The sequence below is a fragment of the Arachis hypogaea genome, chromosome 2, assembly GCF_003086295.3.
Source record: "Arachis hypogaea cultivar Tifrunner chromosome 2, arahy.Tifrunner.gnm2.J5K5, whole genome shotgun sequence".
Classification (NCBI taxonomy): Eukaryota; Viridiplantae; Streptophyta; class Magnoliopsida; order Fabales; family Fabaceae; genus Arachis; species Arachis hypogaea.
The window spans coordinates 7,146,374-7,164,822 of record NC_092037.1 but is presented as its reverse complement, the minus strand read 5'-3'; the positions used below and the strand labels follow the sequence as shown (position 1 = coordinate 7,164,822).

General features: G+C 25.6%; 2 protein-coding genes across 2 annotated transcripts; both read right to left on the bottom strand.

Annotated features, from left to right (window-relative positions):
* Nucleotides 1-742: 742 nt before the first annotated feature.
* On the bottom strand, nt 743-2,573 carry LOC112735473 (hydroquinone glucosyltransferase). Its single transcript, XM_025785010.3, has one exon. The coding sequence runs from the start codon at nt 2,281-2,283 to the stop codon at nt 802-804; it is 1,482 nt and encodes a 493-aa protein (XP_025640795.1). The 5' UTR covers nt 2,284-2,573; the 3' UTR covers nt 743-801.
* Nucleotides 2,574-13,263: 10,690 nt separating this feature from the next.
* Nucleotides 13,264-17,937, bottom strand: LOC112735467 (UPF0481 protein At3g47200). The gene is made up of 3 exons (XM_025785005.3): nt 17,695-17,937; nt 15,270-16,192; nt 13,264-14,113 (listed from the first exon to the last, which is right to left on the bottom strand). The coding sequence occupies exons 2-3, from the start codon at nt 16,151-16,153 to the stop codon at nt 13,453-13,455; spliced, it is 1,545 nt and encodes a 514-aa protein (XP_025640790.1). The 5' UTR covers nt 16,154-16,192; nt 17,695-17,937; the 3' UTR covers nt 13,264-13,452.
* Nucleotides 17,938-18,449: the final 512 nt, after the last annotated feature.

The window sequence follows — 18,449 nt, the reverse complement described above, 5'->3', positions numbered from 1 at the left end:
ATTAAATTTTTATAATTTTATAAAATTTATTATGATATAAGAATTTAATAAAAAGTATAAAATTTAATTAAAAATTCAATAAAACTATAAAAACAAATCGAATAATTAAACATGGATAGCTAGGTCCGTAGTAGGTGTATACGGATATATGTCCTCCTTTGTTTTATTATTCTTATGGTGGAGCATATGCACTTTGCTGATAATTAACCTAACCATCCATATATAAGATTAACTAGCTTGGTTAGAGTTAGACAAACGATCTTTATCCCTTTTTTTTTTTTGGAATTTTTCTATAATATAAAATATAAATTTCGGCCTTGAGTAGTAATAGTATTATCCATTCTGCAAACTAGGTAACAAAATTGTTAGGCGACTTCAATGTAAATCTTCAAAGTATCTAAATTTTTAGTGAAATTGTTTTGCTTTAATTTGAAGAATGTATACATTAATGTTTTTTTTTTTGGTCCATAGTATTAGATCAAAAACTAATTTAATTTATGATGAATTTAAACTCTATTTAAAAATTTATTATTAGCCAATAAATTGTTATATGTATAAAATAAAATTTAAATTTTCGATACTTATTTAAATAGACGAATAAATTGACTATTCTAACCAACCTAATTAGTTCATACATGCATATTGTTACTACTAATTAATTTGTACAGAATTCTTATTAAACAAAATATTTTTATAAGTAGTACTAAATAATAAAAAAAAATAAGGATCCCAAACTTGGTTGTTTTGACAAGTTACATACATTATTCATTTATAGAATAATATTACACCACATAAATGTCATTAAACAATTTTCCATTTCTGTTTAAGAGTAGAGAATGCCTTAGTAGATGAACCATTTTGAGTGAGTGCAGCAGCAGCAGCATCACTCAAGTGTTCGATTCTCTTTCTAATTTTCAAACCTTCTTCATTCTCCTCCATCATTCTCTTTATAACTCTTGCAATTTCCTCTCTTTTCACTATCCCATCTCCATCATTATCAACAACCTTCTCTGGCATGAGTGCCACTTTAAGCACCTCTTTGAGCAACACTGCATTCATTCTCTGCTCAGCAAACAATGGCCATGCAATCATGGGAACACCATGGACAACACTCTCTAGAATTGAGTTCCAACCGCAATGACTCAAGAAAGCACTTGTGGATCCATGACCAAGGATCTCAACTTGTGGGGCCCATGATGGAACCACCAAGCCTTCTCCTTTGGTTCTGTCTACAAAACCTGATGGTAAATGGTGTAATGGATCCTCTTTTTGTTCATCAAGATAAGCACCTCCACCATATTCATTTGGAGCTCTCACAACCCACAAGAACTTGTGTCCACTCATTTCCAACCCAAATGCAATCTCATTGAGTTGCTCTTGAGAAAATGTTCCACCACTTCCAAAACAGATATACAACACTGATCTTGGTGGCTGATTATCCAACCATGTTAAACACTCTAACCTGTTTACCTCATTACTTGTCTCACTTTGAATGATTGGTCCAATTGGGTAAACAAAAGGAGGAACTTTATCAGTGTTTCTATCATTGGCTTCTCTTTGTTGTTGTATGGCTGCAATGGCTTCTGATTCCAAATGTGTGAAGGTGTTCACTATGGCACCATCAACCAGAGAGTGTGTTCTGCATACATTGAGAAATGATTTGTAGACTTCACTTGATCTCTCATAAAGAACTGGGTCAGGGAGATCCTTGATCTGAAAAGGGACAACACAACCTGGGAAATTCACAGTTTCTGTTAAGGACATAGTATTATTAGTAGTAGAGAAAACGGTTTGATCAAGATATGGAAGATAAAGACAGAATGATAGAACTGAAGCTCCAGAGGCAAAGAAAACATAGGTTAAGAGATTGAATTCCTTGGCAAGATCAAGAACATCGGTTGCAAAGATGCTGAAGACAAGAGCAACTATGTGATGAGTAGTGGAACTCATGAATGAGGTAAGTTGTTGATGGATGAGTGGAAGAGAATGCTTCACTGCAAAGCGTATTTGAGTTGAAGTTTGAGACTTCACAGGAAGGTCTTCAACGTTGACTTGGGGAAGAACAGTGAAGGTTATGTTTGGTGGGAGATCAGAGTTGTTAAGAATGGAATTCATGGAAGAAGAAGAAGAAGAAGAAAGTGTTGGAACTATGAACCTCACATTTAACTCATCATCATCATGAACAAGCATCTTTGCAAACTCAACAAGTGGAATCAAATGGCTGAGACCAGGGGAAGGAACCATCACTATGCATGGATGTTTCTTTTCCATCATGGGAATCATAATAATAAAGATCAGAGAAGTTTTAAATATATAATTTGTTTCCAAGTGAAATTGCTAGCTACTTGCAACAAATTAAATAATGAAACATTATTAGTCAAATGTCTCTCCGTACTCATGTAAGAGGTCGCGAATTTAAATATTTTTATCTTTAGTAAAAAAAAAAAACTGTAGAAGAAAAACCGTTGCTATATACAAAGGATTCATTGCCTGGTCCACTGCAGATACCACACACAAAATATGGCTCTACCGCTTTGTCTAAAGCCACTATTGTTGTTTTGCAAATTAAATTTTAAATCTTAATAATATAAAAATAAAATATTGACCAATATTATCAAAAAGTATTGGCGTCTAATATTTCTCATAAAACTATTATTAAAGATAAATACATGTAAAAAATTATTTAAAAATTATTAAATAATCTAATATGTTTAACAAAATTATTTAGAGTTGTGATTAGGAATTTTAACTTACCATCTAATTATGTTCTTATTAATATTTAAATAAATAAAAATTTAAATATATATTATTTTTTAAGAATGTTAAAAAATAAAAAATCAAAATTTTTCATTAAAAATTAAGAAAATAATTTAAAAAGTAAACTAAAACTTTTAATTATTTTTTAATTACTTAATACAATATTGCCAATAATTTAACTATTATTTTTGTATAAAAATATCTTTATACATGAGTAGTCACTGTTATTAACTAAATACCACTTTAAAATTAGAGCAAAGGGCAACCCTCAACAAATAAAATAAAGAAAAAATTATGGAAAATTATTAGTTTCAACATCAACCGATTTTAAATTTTAGAATTTATAATTTAAAATGTATGGTTAAAAAATTATTATTTAAAATATAAAATAATTTTAAAAAATTAGTTAATATTGACCGAAAAGAGTTCGTTAACTATTATTACTCTAAAATAAAATAAACTATGACGTCGATTTTTAAAAATGAAATAATTTTTTTAACAAAACATATTAGTATTTCTTTTTCTCTATAAATTTATCTCACAATTCTTTTCAACATATACTTATCTTATTAATCTTTAATTAATTAATTTATAAACAATATTCATCGTTAGAAATGATATACGTGTGTGTGTTTATTTTTTTCATGAGGTGCATGGTTAACACGTTACAATCAAGATGCCATCCCTACCTTACATACAGCCACAGATATATAAACTGGAATAAAAATAATCAAATTAAAATAACATAAAAAGCCAGAATATACAGCATCATCAGTGTACTCATCAAATCGCGGGACCTAATGATTTGGAATTGAAGGGACCATTTTCTCCAATAATTATAGGTGTCGATGATGATGATAAACCTGAAACAACTTGCACTACTGATAAGCCTATCTAAAACCGAGCTTTATTTAAATGTGCATTTGGTCCTTCAAGGTTGAAACTTGAAACAATAGTGTGTTCCATCCAAGTTTAAGATTTTTATTTAATTTGTTATAAAAGTTTGGGTTTAACCATCTTTAGGGTATAAGATAAGGTTATTGTTAATAGTTTTTTTTTATTTTAATAAAAACACAATATATAAAATGAAATTTTAAATTTAATTTTTTTATAATTCTTTAATTAAAATCTTTGTTAAAACTTTTTGTATATTAGGAATAGATTTTTTTTCTAGAAATACACTTTTTGTCTCTCAGTTATGAAATCATTTTAAAAAAAATTAAATTAATAATAAAAGAAATATAAATAATTATATTTTTAAGTATTTTTTAGATTTTTTGATGATCGAAGTTCGAATAATATTCCTTAAAATTATTTTTCTAAAATATTTAAACTAATATAAAAATACCTGAATAATAATATTTTATATGAAAATGCAAACATATATTAATTATATTTGTATTTTTAGTTTTCGGTATTAAAAAACTCATGTTAATAACACTTATAAATAAACAAATCATGTAAATACAACATTATTTTTCTATGTACAAGCATCTAGAAAGGTTTGTCGTTTCCCTTTCAATGGCGATGACTGCTGAAGGGAGGCCCATTAGTCCATTACTGTCATCTTACCCTAGAGAAATTATATCTTTTTTATTTGCTGCACCTACCTTTTTTTCTTTTTTTGATGATGTTACAAAAGGGAATTTGACCCCTTTCTTTTCGGAGAAAAAGTAATAATTAAAAATATTAAAAATATAATTATTTATATATTTTTTATTAATTTAAAATTAAAAAATAATATAATAATATAATATCAAAATTTTTATAATTTAAAATCTAAATTTAGGTTATTATTGAAAAGAAAATTAATATAAGATCATAAGAAAAACTAAAAAAAGGAGTTCACAGCAAAACAAAAAACGCTAGGGTGCCTCCTCCTATCTTTCACTGTTGAAATCTCAACGGGATAAGCTAAGGCCCCACGGCTATTGACAGGCGTATTCAATACAAGGACCCATTCCATATAAACACAGCACTACAACAAAATTATCGAATAGAGTTAGATTTATTGGCGAATTTATTAAAAAATCTAATGGTAATATGTTTACTATTAGATTTAGTGACAAAATAAATTTAATGTTATAAATTTTGTTGGTAATTATTTATTAATAAATTTTTTTATTTGTTATTAATTACCGATGAATTTAGTGGCAGATATAGATTTTTATTTGACAAAATTCTTGAGTTTATTACCGTCGCATTAATGCTTTAGTAAATCCGACGATAAATTTAAATTTAATTTCTTTTTTAAATTTGAATGATAAAACTTCTTTAGATGGTAACATTTTTTTTTACAATCTTAACAACTAGGGCTGCACACGGGTCGAATCGGATCGGATATAGTCTAAAATTCTATCCGTTCTGCACTGCACCCATCGGATCGGATCGGATCAGATACGATATCCGCATTTTTTTAGGTCAGATCGGATATCGGGTATATCCGCATAATTCAAAAACCTATTTTAAGATTCTGTTTGGCTGTTTTTACAAAAAAATATCCAAAAAATTTATTTTTCACCTGTTTAAGCCTATTTATTTCTAAAATATTATCAATATAAAAGTTCTCTTAAATAACAAAAACAAAATAATAACACAAGATTTAAGTTTAATTATTTTAAGTTGAAATACAACATAAAAAATTAAAAACAAGATATCATAAAATTCATAAAATAACACACTAAAATTCATATCACATTATGATTTACTTTATTAACCTATGCTATTTATATGAGATGTGCGAATATGCGGATCGGATCTGCGAATATCACTACTAAATCCGCAATCGATCCTATCATAGTACGGATCGGATAATATCCGCCAAATTCAAATCAGATACGAATAATTACCGCGGATATGCAAATAGTATCAATCCATGTGCAACCCTATTAACATCCAAATAACAATACTAAATCTCACTTGTATTCTAATATAAAAAAGATAAGACAGAACTTTCATTTTATTTATTTTCAACCCAACAAAGCTTTATTTCTCTCATTAGCTCGCTCTCTATTAAGTAATAGTATGAATTATATGTATCAGGGTTAAAATAATTATAAAGCATCATAAATATATATTTTTTAATTTAATTCTTTGTCCTATATCTAATTTACTAACTTTGTAATAATTACTCATAGACAATTGCTCTTCTAAAAATGAGGAAGTCACTAATCAAGTAGTGTTTCAAGATCTAATGGTGACCACATTCAAATGTAGAATAAATTGATGTTCAATGTTAATTACTATAACAACAACATCAAATTATGTCATTAAAAAAAAAAAGAAAATAGCAAGCTCATATTTGTCAATTCATTCAATTTATTTGTCTAAATTAGGTGATTTTTATTTTTTAAATTTTAAATTAAAGTAACCTGAACCTTTTTTAAAATAGTATGAATAGAAATAAATTATCAACAATTTATTTAATTCTGTCAGTAAAATAATATCAATTCAACTTTTTTCACATAAATGACATATAATTCAATAACAACAAAAAATCATTCATATATTTTTTTATATTCAAAATTTTAATTGTCAATTGAACTAAAAAAATTAACATATTTAATATTATTACATACCATTCATCTGAACGTATCACAACTCATCAGTATCCTCATCTTCAACATATGGTTCAATATTTAATTTGATAATACCTATATAATACTTAGAAACAAACCAAAATAACTTAACACAAAACTAGAATAATCTAATAAGCAAATAGTTAACAAAAATGACAAAAAATTATCCTGTCTAAAATAACTCAATAGCAACATGAATATTAAAATGATAAGTTGCCTAAAAAATTACAGCACACAAACAACTTATTTAAAATAATTTTAGGTTAATGAATAAGAACACTAAAATAAAATTTATTATGATAATAATAAAGAAACATAAACACACATTAATAAAATAAAATTAACTGAAGAAAGTAAAAACGGGATTAGAATAAGGATTCAAAAAGGGGTTACGGTTTTTTTTTATTGAAAATGAAGTAAAAACGAGGATGGAATAGGGAGAGGGATGAGGACAACCTACCTAAAAGAAGGAGGAGAGACGCAGCTCCGGCGATAGAAAGTGCAGCAGTAGCGACAGAAACAAAGAGAGAAGCTCCATTTCAGACAACAAAACAGGATCACGATGAGTTCATGAAGTTTTTGGAGAAGAATGCAGGTAGCCGATGCTGGCAGAGGGTGGACAGAAGGACTGTCAGAGGTAGAGAGAAAGAGAGAAGAAAAGAGAGAGAGAGAGAGAGAGAGTGTGTGTGTTTCGAAAATGAAGGAGGAGGTTCACGTTTTGAATTTAGGGCAAGTTTACGGTCAGATTTGTATTGCGGGTCACCAAAACACAGTGTTCCACTAATTGGGTTTATCGACAAAAATTTCTACTGGTAAATCCCACACTAAATTTCGCGTCTATTTTTTCTATTTTTCCTTCAATTATTACCAAAAAATTTATCGTCGAAAAAGAAAATCTGCCGATAACAGTTTGACCTGACGAATTTAACATCTAAACTGTCGATAATAAAGTCAATATTAATGTGTGACGATAAATCCGACCATATTCAATATTTTTTTACAGTGCAGGTTTCTACTTTTCACTACCCTTAATTATTAATGTAAGTACCAAGTATATCCAATTGATCGAATGATTAGCATTTTTGTTCATAGTAAATATTAGAAGTTTAATTTTTATTTTATATATATAATAATTTATTAACTAACAATAAACTCTTAAATAAAATTTAACTTTACAGTATATTAATTTAGTTTGTCAAACTAGACGATAAAAAAAATTATTGATGAACATATGTCACTCCTTTTATTTAACTTTACAGCATATTAATTTAGTTTGTCAAACTAGACGATAAAAAAATTATTGATGAACATATGTCACTCCTTTTTCTTTTTTTTCGTCTCCATCCAGGTGATGGAAATATATTTGTCACCACAAGATTATTATTTTTATTTTAAATTAATTTGAGTTAATGAAATGGTCAATTCATTTATCTGTTTAAATAAATATTAGAAGTTTAAATTTTATTTTATATATGTAGTAACTCATTTATTTATTAACAATAAATTATTAAATAAAACTTAAATCTATAATCTATTAATTTTTGATTTGTCGAACTGAAAAATATCGTGAGACACTAAAAATTTTTTTATTTTAAATCCTCGATCTCGTATAATTGTATTTAGGATGTCTACTATGTGAATGTTATTTTTTTATTTTTTTAACAAATACGTAATGAATATATTAAAATTTTAAATAATAATTTTAACAAATATTCTAAATTGAACTGCATGTATTTATCTCCGTTAGCAAGTTTTATCATATCTAGCTAGATAATACATCGTCAAATCATTTAATATAAATTTTTTATTTAATCAATTTGAGTTAGATTAATAGTTAATTTATTAATTTATTTAAATAAATATTAAAAATTTAAATTTTATTTTATATATACAATAATTTATTAGTCAATGACACATTTTAAAATAAAATTCCGATTCACATCAAATTAATTTTTAACTTACTAAACCGAAAAATACCGTTAGGAAAAAAAAAAAAAAACCTTATTCCGAGACAGTATTCATCTACTTTTTTCCCCTTTCCTTTTGGTTCGAAATATTCTTCTACCTTCGTCATAAAATTGTAGGTTTTTTCGTGGCCCGGTGACCAGGGACGGATCTATTCTTACGGGTGTGGGGGCAAACGCCCCCATTACAATTTGGAATTTTATTGAGTAGTATATAATAATAATATTTATTTGCCCCCACTAAATTATTAAATTTGACCCCACAATAATTTTTTATTTAACTTTCGACACTTAATAGTCAATTTGAGAATTTCATATTAGATGTTCAATATAATGATCAATTTTCAAATTTAAATAAGATTGGTGTTCTTTCTTAAAAATTGACTCGAAAGAATATTATTTATCCATTTGTATTTCTTCTTTTAAAATTAGCTTTAGTTTTTTTATAATAACTTCACTAATTGAATAAACTTCTTCAACTATAAATATCATCAAGTGCTAATTGTATGAAAGTTGAGTTTTAAATAATTATTTAACGACATATAAAACATAAAAAATTAAATTTTAAATTATACATTACTATTTAAATTACTATTTTAGTATTTTAATTTATAACTAAATATTTTAAAATTTAATCATATTTTACAATAACAAAATATAATTATAACAACAATTATCCTATGTATATACAAAATAATCACTTGTACAAAATAAATCTTAAAATACAAATTTTGAAATACAAAATACATATTAAAAATAAATTAAACAATATATGTATTTATACATAAATTTATAGTAGATAATTTGATAGTTAATTTTTTATGTAACCACAATATTTTTATTATAAAAATTATTATCATGTTATATATATTTCGCCCCCACTATCAAAATTTTCTGGATCCGTTACTGCCGGTGACATAACATATATCTGTAAAGTTAATGTTAGTGCTTCAATAATGAAAATCACCCTTCAAAAATCAAAAGCAAAGCAAAGCACGGGACCTTGATCACTTATTTTATATATTTGCATGCATGATAGGAACTTCACGTCACTTTATCTTTGTATATATTATTATGATTAGCTAAAATAATTTAGTTAATATAAAATATTATTTTATACTGCTACAGCATTAATATTAAATTCAAAGAGTATCACAATCAATTAGAAAATGAAAAAATCTTATATGACTAATGATTATTTTTTTAGTCAATAGTTAACAACCTCATTTATTTTTTTTTATTTACAAAAAAGACATACTTGATTAATAAATTTATTATTTATTATATATTATTAATTTTACAATTAAAATGTGCCACATGCCACTCTCTTATTGTAATTAAAATCAAAATTTTTTCTTTAAAATTAAAGAATTCTCTCCTCCTTTCTCTTTTTTCTCTATCTCTCTCATTTTTTCACTTTCTCTCTCTCTCTTTCTCTCTTATATATCATTATCAATGACTAATTATAAATTTGATAATTAAAAGGTACAATATGACATTCTTTAATTGTAATTAAAATTGAAATTGAAATATAGCTATATTATATTACTAATTTAACAATTAAAATATATTACATAATACACTCATTAAAATTAAGATAAAATTTTTTTTTCTAAAATTAATAAATTCTCTTCCTCCATTATATTCTCTTATCTACCTCTCTCTCATTCTCTATTTCTCTCTATCCTTCTCACTATATATATATATATATATATATATATATATATATATATATATATATATATTATTAATTTGACAAACTAAAATATATCATAGATATTCTTTTATTATAATTAATATAAAATTTTTATCTCCAAAATTAAAAAACTATCTCTGTTTCTTTTTTTTTATCCTTTTTTTATCTTTTTTATTCTTTATTTCTTTCTACCTTATATGCTACAAAAAAATAAAATTATATAATTTTTCATAAGATTATAAAACATATATATTAAATTTTATAATTAAATATAATTAAAAATAATCACACAATATTATTCACATAAAAATATATTATTATTATTATTATTATTATTATTATTATATTATGCATATTTTTTTATTTTTTATTTAGTTTTAAATTTTTACCATTTATGGTTCTAAACGAATTTTTATTTCTCTTTCTTTAAATATTTATTACATATAATTTATAGAAAATACTAATGTTGTGATTAATAATTACTAATTAGAGTCAAGATTCAATTGTTTCAAAAAAATTAATTTTGTGTTAATTTATAACTATCAATATAAATTTTTTTATTCTAATATCTAATTTTATATATATATATATATAATATTATTTTTAAATAGCAAGTATGGAAATTAATTATTTTTATTTATGTAATAGACTTAACACCTAATTAAATATAAAAATATATACATTAACTTCTTTCGTAATGAATGTTAAAATTAATTATTAGTAAAAAATTAAACTCTTTCACATACAAATTAAATAATAACTAAAAAGTTTATTATTTATTTTTTTATTTACGAAGATACTGTTCTTCTTAGTCGACGAAAACTTTTGTCCCTGCAATCGTTTTATAAAAGTAGTTTAATTCTATAAATCTTTTATGCTATAATATATAATGTCATGACAAAAACAACTAGTATATTACTAATTTTACAACCAAAATATGACACATGTCAATCTCTCATTACAATTGATATTAAATATTTTTCTCCAAAATTAAGAGTTCTCTCATCCTCTCTCTCCCTTTCTCTAGCTCTCTCGTTCTTTCACCCACTCTATTTATTTTCTATATCATTATCAATAACTAATTACAAATTTTACAATTAAAATATGCAACATGATATTTTTTAATTATAATTATAATTATAATTATAATTGAAATATAACTAACTATATTATTATATTACTAATTTAACAACCAAAATGTATCAATGATATTCTTTCATTAAAATTGAGATGAAATTTTTTATATTACTAATAATTTGACAAATTAAACCAAAATTTTTTATATTACTAATCCTTGTCTATTTCTCTCTCCCCTTCCTACTATATATATAATTTATAATATATATTTTATATTACTAATAATTTGACAAATTAAACCAAAATATGTCACGAGATATTTTTCATTACAATTAAAATAAATTTTTTCCTCCAAAATTAACAAACTCCCTCTCTCCTTTTTCTTTATCCTTCTCTCTCTTTTTTCTCTCATTTTCTATTTTTCTCTATCTTCCTATTCTATAAAAAATAAAATTAATAAAATAATATAATTCAAATAAATTCATAAAATTATAAAAATATATTAAATATAATTAAAAAATATCCCACAATACTATTCATATAAAAATTATATTGTTATTTTATACCTATATTTTTAATTTTTTATTTAATTTTAAATTTTTATCACTTATCTTTTTAATTTATATTTTTATCCTTTTTCTTCAAATATTTATTGTATATAATTTAAAAAATACTAATGTTTATTAAAATTTAATTATTTCAAAAAAAATTGAGTTAATTTTATAACTATCAATAAAATCTTTTATACGAAAAAAAACTAGTGTTCTCTATATCGTTTACCAACTGTTGGTGGCACATATCATACATGAATTTCACTTGACTAAAGATGTGTCAAGGCATAAATCGATTATCTTATAAGAATAATGTGCTATATTTGATATTAATATAATGTGTTGGGAGCAAGCTAGCGAGATGTGCTTACATCTATTATTTTACATTGCAAGCTTATTCAATTTCACATAAATTTTAACGTGATTACTCATATCAATATTTTCATATAAATAATAGTTAAAATATAAATATATATTATATTAAATAATTTTTAATAAATGTATTAAATTATTTAACATTTTTAAACTATCATGCATCACCACATAAAGATGACGTAATCACCAACTTGAACAACATAATATTTTATAACTACTTTTAAACGATCAATTTTGTACGTCAAATTCAAGTTTCTTTTATGGCATACTTAAAAAGTTTTTTTGCCAATATATATAACTAATTAAGTAACTAACACTCATAGAGATGCAAAATATAATAATCCATATGTGTATGTTCTTGTGTGTTTCAAGATCAAATAAACCCACACTTGTTTTGTTGTTTCATCTCAGCAATGTGAGTTAGTTTGAAGGTAGTTTTTATTTTATTAATATTTTTAAATTTAAATTAAAAATAATAATAGATCTATAATGTTAGCGTAAAAGACAATTAATGGATTATTAAAATAAGAGCACTAATTTCTCTCTAAATATCTAAAAAATTTTCAACTAGACAACATGGTTATATTACAATTCAGGACATACGCATAATAAAATAACTAGCATTTTTTATGTATATTGTTTTCTTTTTATATTCTCTCGTTTTTTATTAGTAATTTCTAATATCAAAAATAAAAAATATATAGAAAGAGATATGCAGAAAAATAGAAATTAACTAAGTATGTTATTAATTATTTTTAAGATATATTTTATATTTTAATATGTATTTTATATAAATAACTAATTTATTGACTGATTTTTTATGTACATATAAGATATGCACAAAAATAGAACATATAAAGTGCCTTTGAAAGCTTTAATAAAATGGAATTGAATTGAATTCTAGAGAGAATTCTCACACCAATTCTTAAATTTGAAACAAAAAAATTAAATGAAAAAGAAATGGTTGAAATATATATAATACTACTATGTTGCCCTCTAGCCTCAATAAGAGGGATCGGATGAGAAAAAGAAAAAAAAATGGGTATATTTGAAAAATCAAATTATGTTAAGGTGGATTTAGATATTTTAACTTCAAATACAAATTTTATTAAGTTGGATTTACAAAATCAGTAGACCTATTTGATTTGATTTATTTTTGTCTTGAAAATGAGAATTAAAATTTTCAAAAGAGTTTAAATTTATGTATTTTTTATGTTTTAAAGTAAGAAAAAAATTCAATTCTAAAGATAATTCTACTTCTATACTTTCCAAACACAATAGTCACATTATTATCTCTGTAATATATAATCCAAACTCAGTCTTCGTTAACAAAAGAAAAATCTTAAAAAGGCAACGCTATTTTTTTATTATTAATCTACATTTTAGAACAAGGCCTTATTTTTATATTATTAAAATTTAAAAATAACCGAATAAAAAATAATAAATTTTGTTCATTACTTACCATCACTCTTAACGAAATAATTAAGAACCCGGAGGAAGTTGAAGACAGCAAAAACAAGGACAGCAATCCCAACGACGGTGGAGCTTGCTCTCCATGGATCTCTAAAATACACCAACCACAAGGCAGCCATTGTACGGTTCCAAGCGTTCTGATAATGCTTGTTGAGATCATTTATGACACCATAGTAACATGTCGTGTTGGCCACAACATGCCTGCACAGACCATTCACAAGAGTCGCAACTTCCTTGTCGCTTCCAAGCTCGTGCACGATCACTTCCTTCTCAACCAGCAACTCCACGTCCACCTGCGTGTGGATCAGCGAATCAATGAGTGACACGTAGTTGCATATGTACGGCTCTTCAGGGTAGTGGCACTGCTCGAACGCGATCAGGTTCCGAAGGATGCATTCTGTTGTGTGGTCAACCTTCAACTGCGGTATCCGAAACCGTGCCTTCACGTGATTCATGTATGGTAAGCATCCAAGGCAGAGGAATGAACTCAGGATTGGTTTCTTCTCGAAGGTTATGTGTAGCAACCTTCTGTTGAGAACTTTCTCGAAGGTTATCCCAGAGTCTTGGAGCTTTGTTGCTGTTCTTAGAACACTCTCTGGGCAACCACTCTCTTCAATTTCTTTGTCCGGAAGGTAGAAGTACCTGATGATAAATTTTTATTGTTCAATCACCTTGCTACAAAATTACATTGTCCCTCAACTTTAGAGAAATTATTTTTCCAATAAATAAAAAATTAGAAAAATCTTGTCCAAAATAAAATCATTTTACTTATATATAAGCAGTAGATATACATCTCTTATTATTTTTTAATAAAAATGTTATTTGCAAATAAAAAAAAAGCAATTATCAAATCAATCACTACATATTTGTGTATAAATAAATATAATTTAACTTATTTTTAATATATATTATTTTAATATGTATTATTTTTAATATATATTATTTCAATATGTATCTTATATTAATAATTAATTTTAATGTGCATTTAACACAATTATTTTTTTAATGTACCTTAAAATCAATTATGTTAAGTGTACATAAAAAATTAATCATCAATAGATCGCTACATATAAAAATAGCGTATTTAGTATCTCACAAAAATTTTTATTATACTACGGTGTAAATAAATTTGGTTATTCGTCTATTATAAATTTAATTATTTTACTAACATATTTGATTATTTTAGTGATTGATTATTCATGATATACACATAGCAAATTTGCTCAAAAAAACTATATACATAAAAAGTTTTTAAATGTACCTAAAATATTGGTATTTCAATTATAACTATTAATTTTAATTAATATATATTATATATATTTTTTATAATTGAGATCTGACTATTAAAATGATTAAAACACCAATATACTTAATACATTTAAAATTCTGCGCTACATACATATCTTTAAAGATATCTTCTCATTAAAGATTTAGTGTGTACTGTAGTGCTTATAAATTATACATGTTCCAACTTCCTAAAGAGTGAGCTCCATGATAAACAAAAATATTACTTTTATACTAAAATTAATAGTCAAAATCATTTAATATAAATTTGTGTATAAATATATATATTAATTTAATTTATTTTTGATATATATTTTATATTTTAATTTATATTTTATACCAAAATTTAATTTTAGTAATTAATTTTAGTGTACATCTAACATATAATTTTACTTTAAAGATTTTATTTTCTGGAGATGTAATAATTGTGACAAAATTTTTCCATACTTGACAGATAATGCATTTCTCCATTTAACGGTTAAACTATTCTGAACTAGTTAAGAAGAAAACGTACCTGATCAAATCAGTGAAGTGCTTGGGGTTGCTGTAGCCATTGTCTCTGTCCATGGACTTAGTATTAGCCTTCTTTCTAGAACCAAGAAAGGATCCATTGAGGCTATCCTTTTTCTTCTTAGATTGATTCCTCTCCAATAACCTCTTGGTCTCTTCACAAGAAGACATCTGAGTATCATAGAAAGCAAAGTAATGAATCGCAAGTTCAACAAAGCAACTATAGTGCTCTGTCATTTCTCTGTTCCTATCATTAGGGACAACAACATCATCGTAAAGCTTGTTCACCACAAAGAACGGAATCTGGTTCTCAAGAAGAATCAAGTCCCTTGTTATGTTCCTGTTAACCCAAGACTGTGTCACAATGTAATCATCACTGTGATCGCTCTTGAATGATTTCGTTGCACGGTACTCTCTCTCGTGTTTCGATCTATCCAGCTTCCAACAACTGTTCCTCAGAAGCAACTCCATTATGAACACCGCATCTAGAAGCATCATGTCCACGAACTTCTCCTTGCTGATCTCCGGGAACTTGTGCGCGTAGCGCTGGCGGATGGTTTCTTCATTGCTTTCGAGAAACTCTTTGTATTTCTTCATGGCTTGTTCGTTGGAGACGCGGTGCCAGAAGAAGTGGAAGTACCTCTGCTTGTGCTCTTGCATTGGCTTCAGTCTTTCTTTGTTGAAGTGGATGGGACCAATGGAAATCATCTCAGGGGTGTAAGCTTCTTGATTCACCTTCCTAAGGTTGCAAGGGACATTGTAGATGCTGCACTCTGATAGCTTCAAGTCTTGAAGGACTCTAACATCGATTACATGTTTCACCATCTCATATTCTGTTTCGGATAATGGGAATGTTGAACCGGTTTCAGTAGCAGCAGTAGTTGCCATCTTGATGCAATTAACCAAACTTCTCACTTTCTATGGTCCCTATAGCAGTGGAGAAAAAAGATCACTTTAAAATAGAAACAACAAGAATGACAGTTCTAGTTTTATTTCAGTAGATGAAGCCAGCTATATGAATAAAAAAACATGATTATGGTAAGTGTACTCTAAAATTAACTACCAAAAATAGTTATTAGTATAAAATATAGGGTACTAATATATTATCTATTAATTTATTATTAACAATAATTAATTATTATATTTTAAACACATATATAAGGAGACACATTCAAGAAATACATCTATAAAGATACTTCTATTAGACACAGCTATAAAAAAAACATTTTTATTAGACACATTTACAAAGACACTTTTATTAAACATAGCCATAAATAACAATTGGCAAAAATCAACAAAAATGCTGTTGGTAACATAACGGAATTGATAAAATATATGTTAGAATATAAAATATACATTAAAAATAAGTAATTAATTTTAGTGTATAAATAATATTTTCGATAAAAAAAATTAAATATTATGTACACAAAAATAATTAATATATGTGTAATTTAATTTATTTTTAATTTATATTTTATATTATAATATATATTTTGTATGAATAATTAATTTAATAGTTAATTTTTTATATATCTAGTATGATTGATTGAGAAATATAAAGTTATCTAAAGGAAGAAACAGATATGGAAGTAAATATAGTATTATATTCTTGTATAAAGATAAGTAAAAATAGTAAAAACAAAAAATGAAATAAATATCTTATCTTTGTTTCAATATTTTCATCCTAAAATATTGGCTAGTTAAACACAGCTTAAATGAGTGATATATATATATATATATATATATATATATATATATATATATATATATATATATATATATTATAATAAATGGAGTCAAGACTTTGTGTTATATATATCCAATAATGTTCACCTTTTAAAATCACTTATTTAATATATACAAATACAAACACTGTCACACCAAATAAAATGGGCTGTTACATCACGGACAAAAGTTAGATTAAAGATATTCAATTATGGCAGAAACATTTACCCCACAAGGAACAAACTTTCAAGGGCATTATATATTCAGCAGTAGCACTGAGTCTGACTTATTGGTATACTATAGAAGACATGAAGAAAAAAAGAAGGAAAATAAAGCAAAGAAAAAATAAAAAGGTGAGGAAAAAATATATCAGTTGATAATTGATCTTTAATAAACTTTAGTAGACCATTTAACCAAACAGAGCCTTTATGTGTGTGGTGAACATAACATATCAGAAAGGAAATTACTTGATATGGAAAAAAAAGAAAAGAAAAAACATTGAGGAGATCTTGCATTAGATCTCAATATAATTAAGAACAACAAATTGAAAAGTAATTAATGCATTTTGAAGGAACTAATTATGCAGCAAGTTACTAATCATCAGTTCTAAATTATAAAAAGAAATTACAAGACAATATCATTAAAAATCAAAGAAAAAGAAATGGACAACATAGTGAGACTACTAATGGATATAGACTAAGAACCTGTTTTGTGAGAAGAAATCAAAGTCTCAGGTGAGCTCTTGAGTAGTGACCACCACACTGAGTGTTTCTGTGCTTGGTTCTTGTGTTATGTCTCTTCTCTTATGTTGGTTGAGAGTGATGACCTCAAACTCAATCACTCAAGTGAAGACTTCAATATACTTCATGCCACTTTAAATTATCAAGCTTTATGTTTGTTTGGTATCTGAGCCTATCAATCTTTTTTTTTCCAAGTTTTTACAAAATAACATTTTCATTGAAACTTTTTTAATATAAACATTAACAATATTTTACTTTTATATATATTCTAAATTATTAGTAACTTTAGAGTATTTGTTTACAATCTTTTTTGTTAATTTATTTTCAAGTATATTCGGTCAATGATCTAATATCATTTAAACTATTTTAGTGAAAATGACAGATGTTCATAGTCGATTAATCAATTTTGTTGATGATGCAGGTGGTGATTTACTTCAGATATGCATCACATTATATAAAGAAATAATTTACTATTAAATTATTAATCTATCATTCATTCAAGTCTATAAGTCTATGGGTAAACATTATTTAATTAAAATAGTAGGTACATACAAAACTAAACACTTAATCACAATTTTATATATACAATAACCAATTTGATGGTTTATTTTTTATACACATAATATTTTTATTATTGATATTGGGATTTGGGAGTCTCTCATTGTAGTGTCATTGTTCCCTTTTTTTTTTATTTCTTTGCCTTTGCTTTTTGAGTGGCA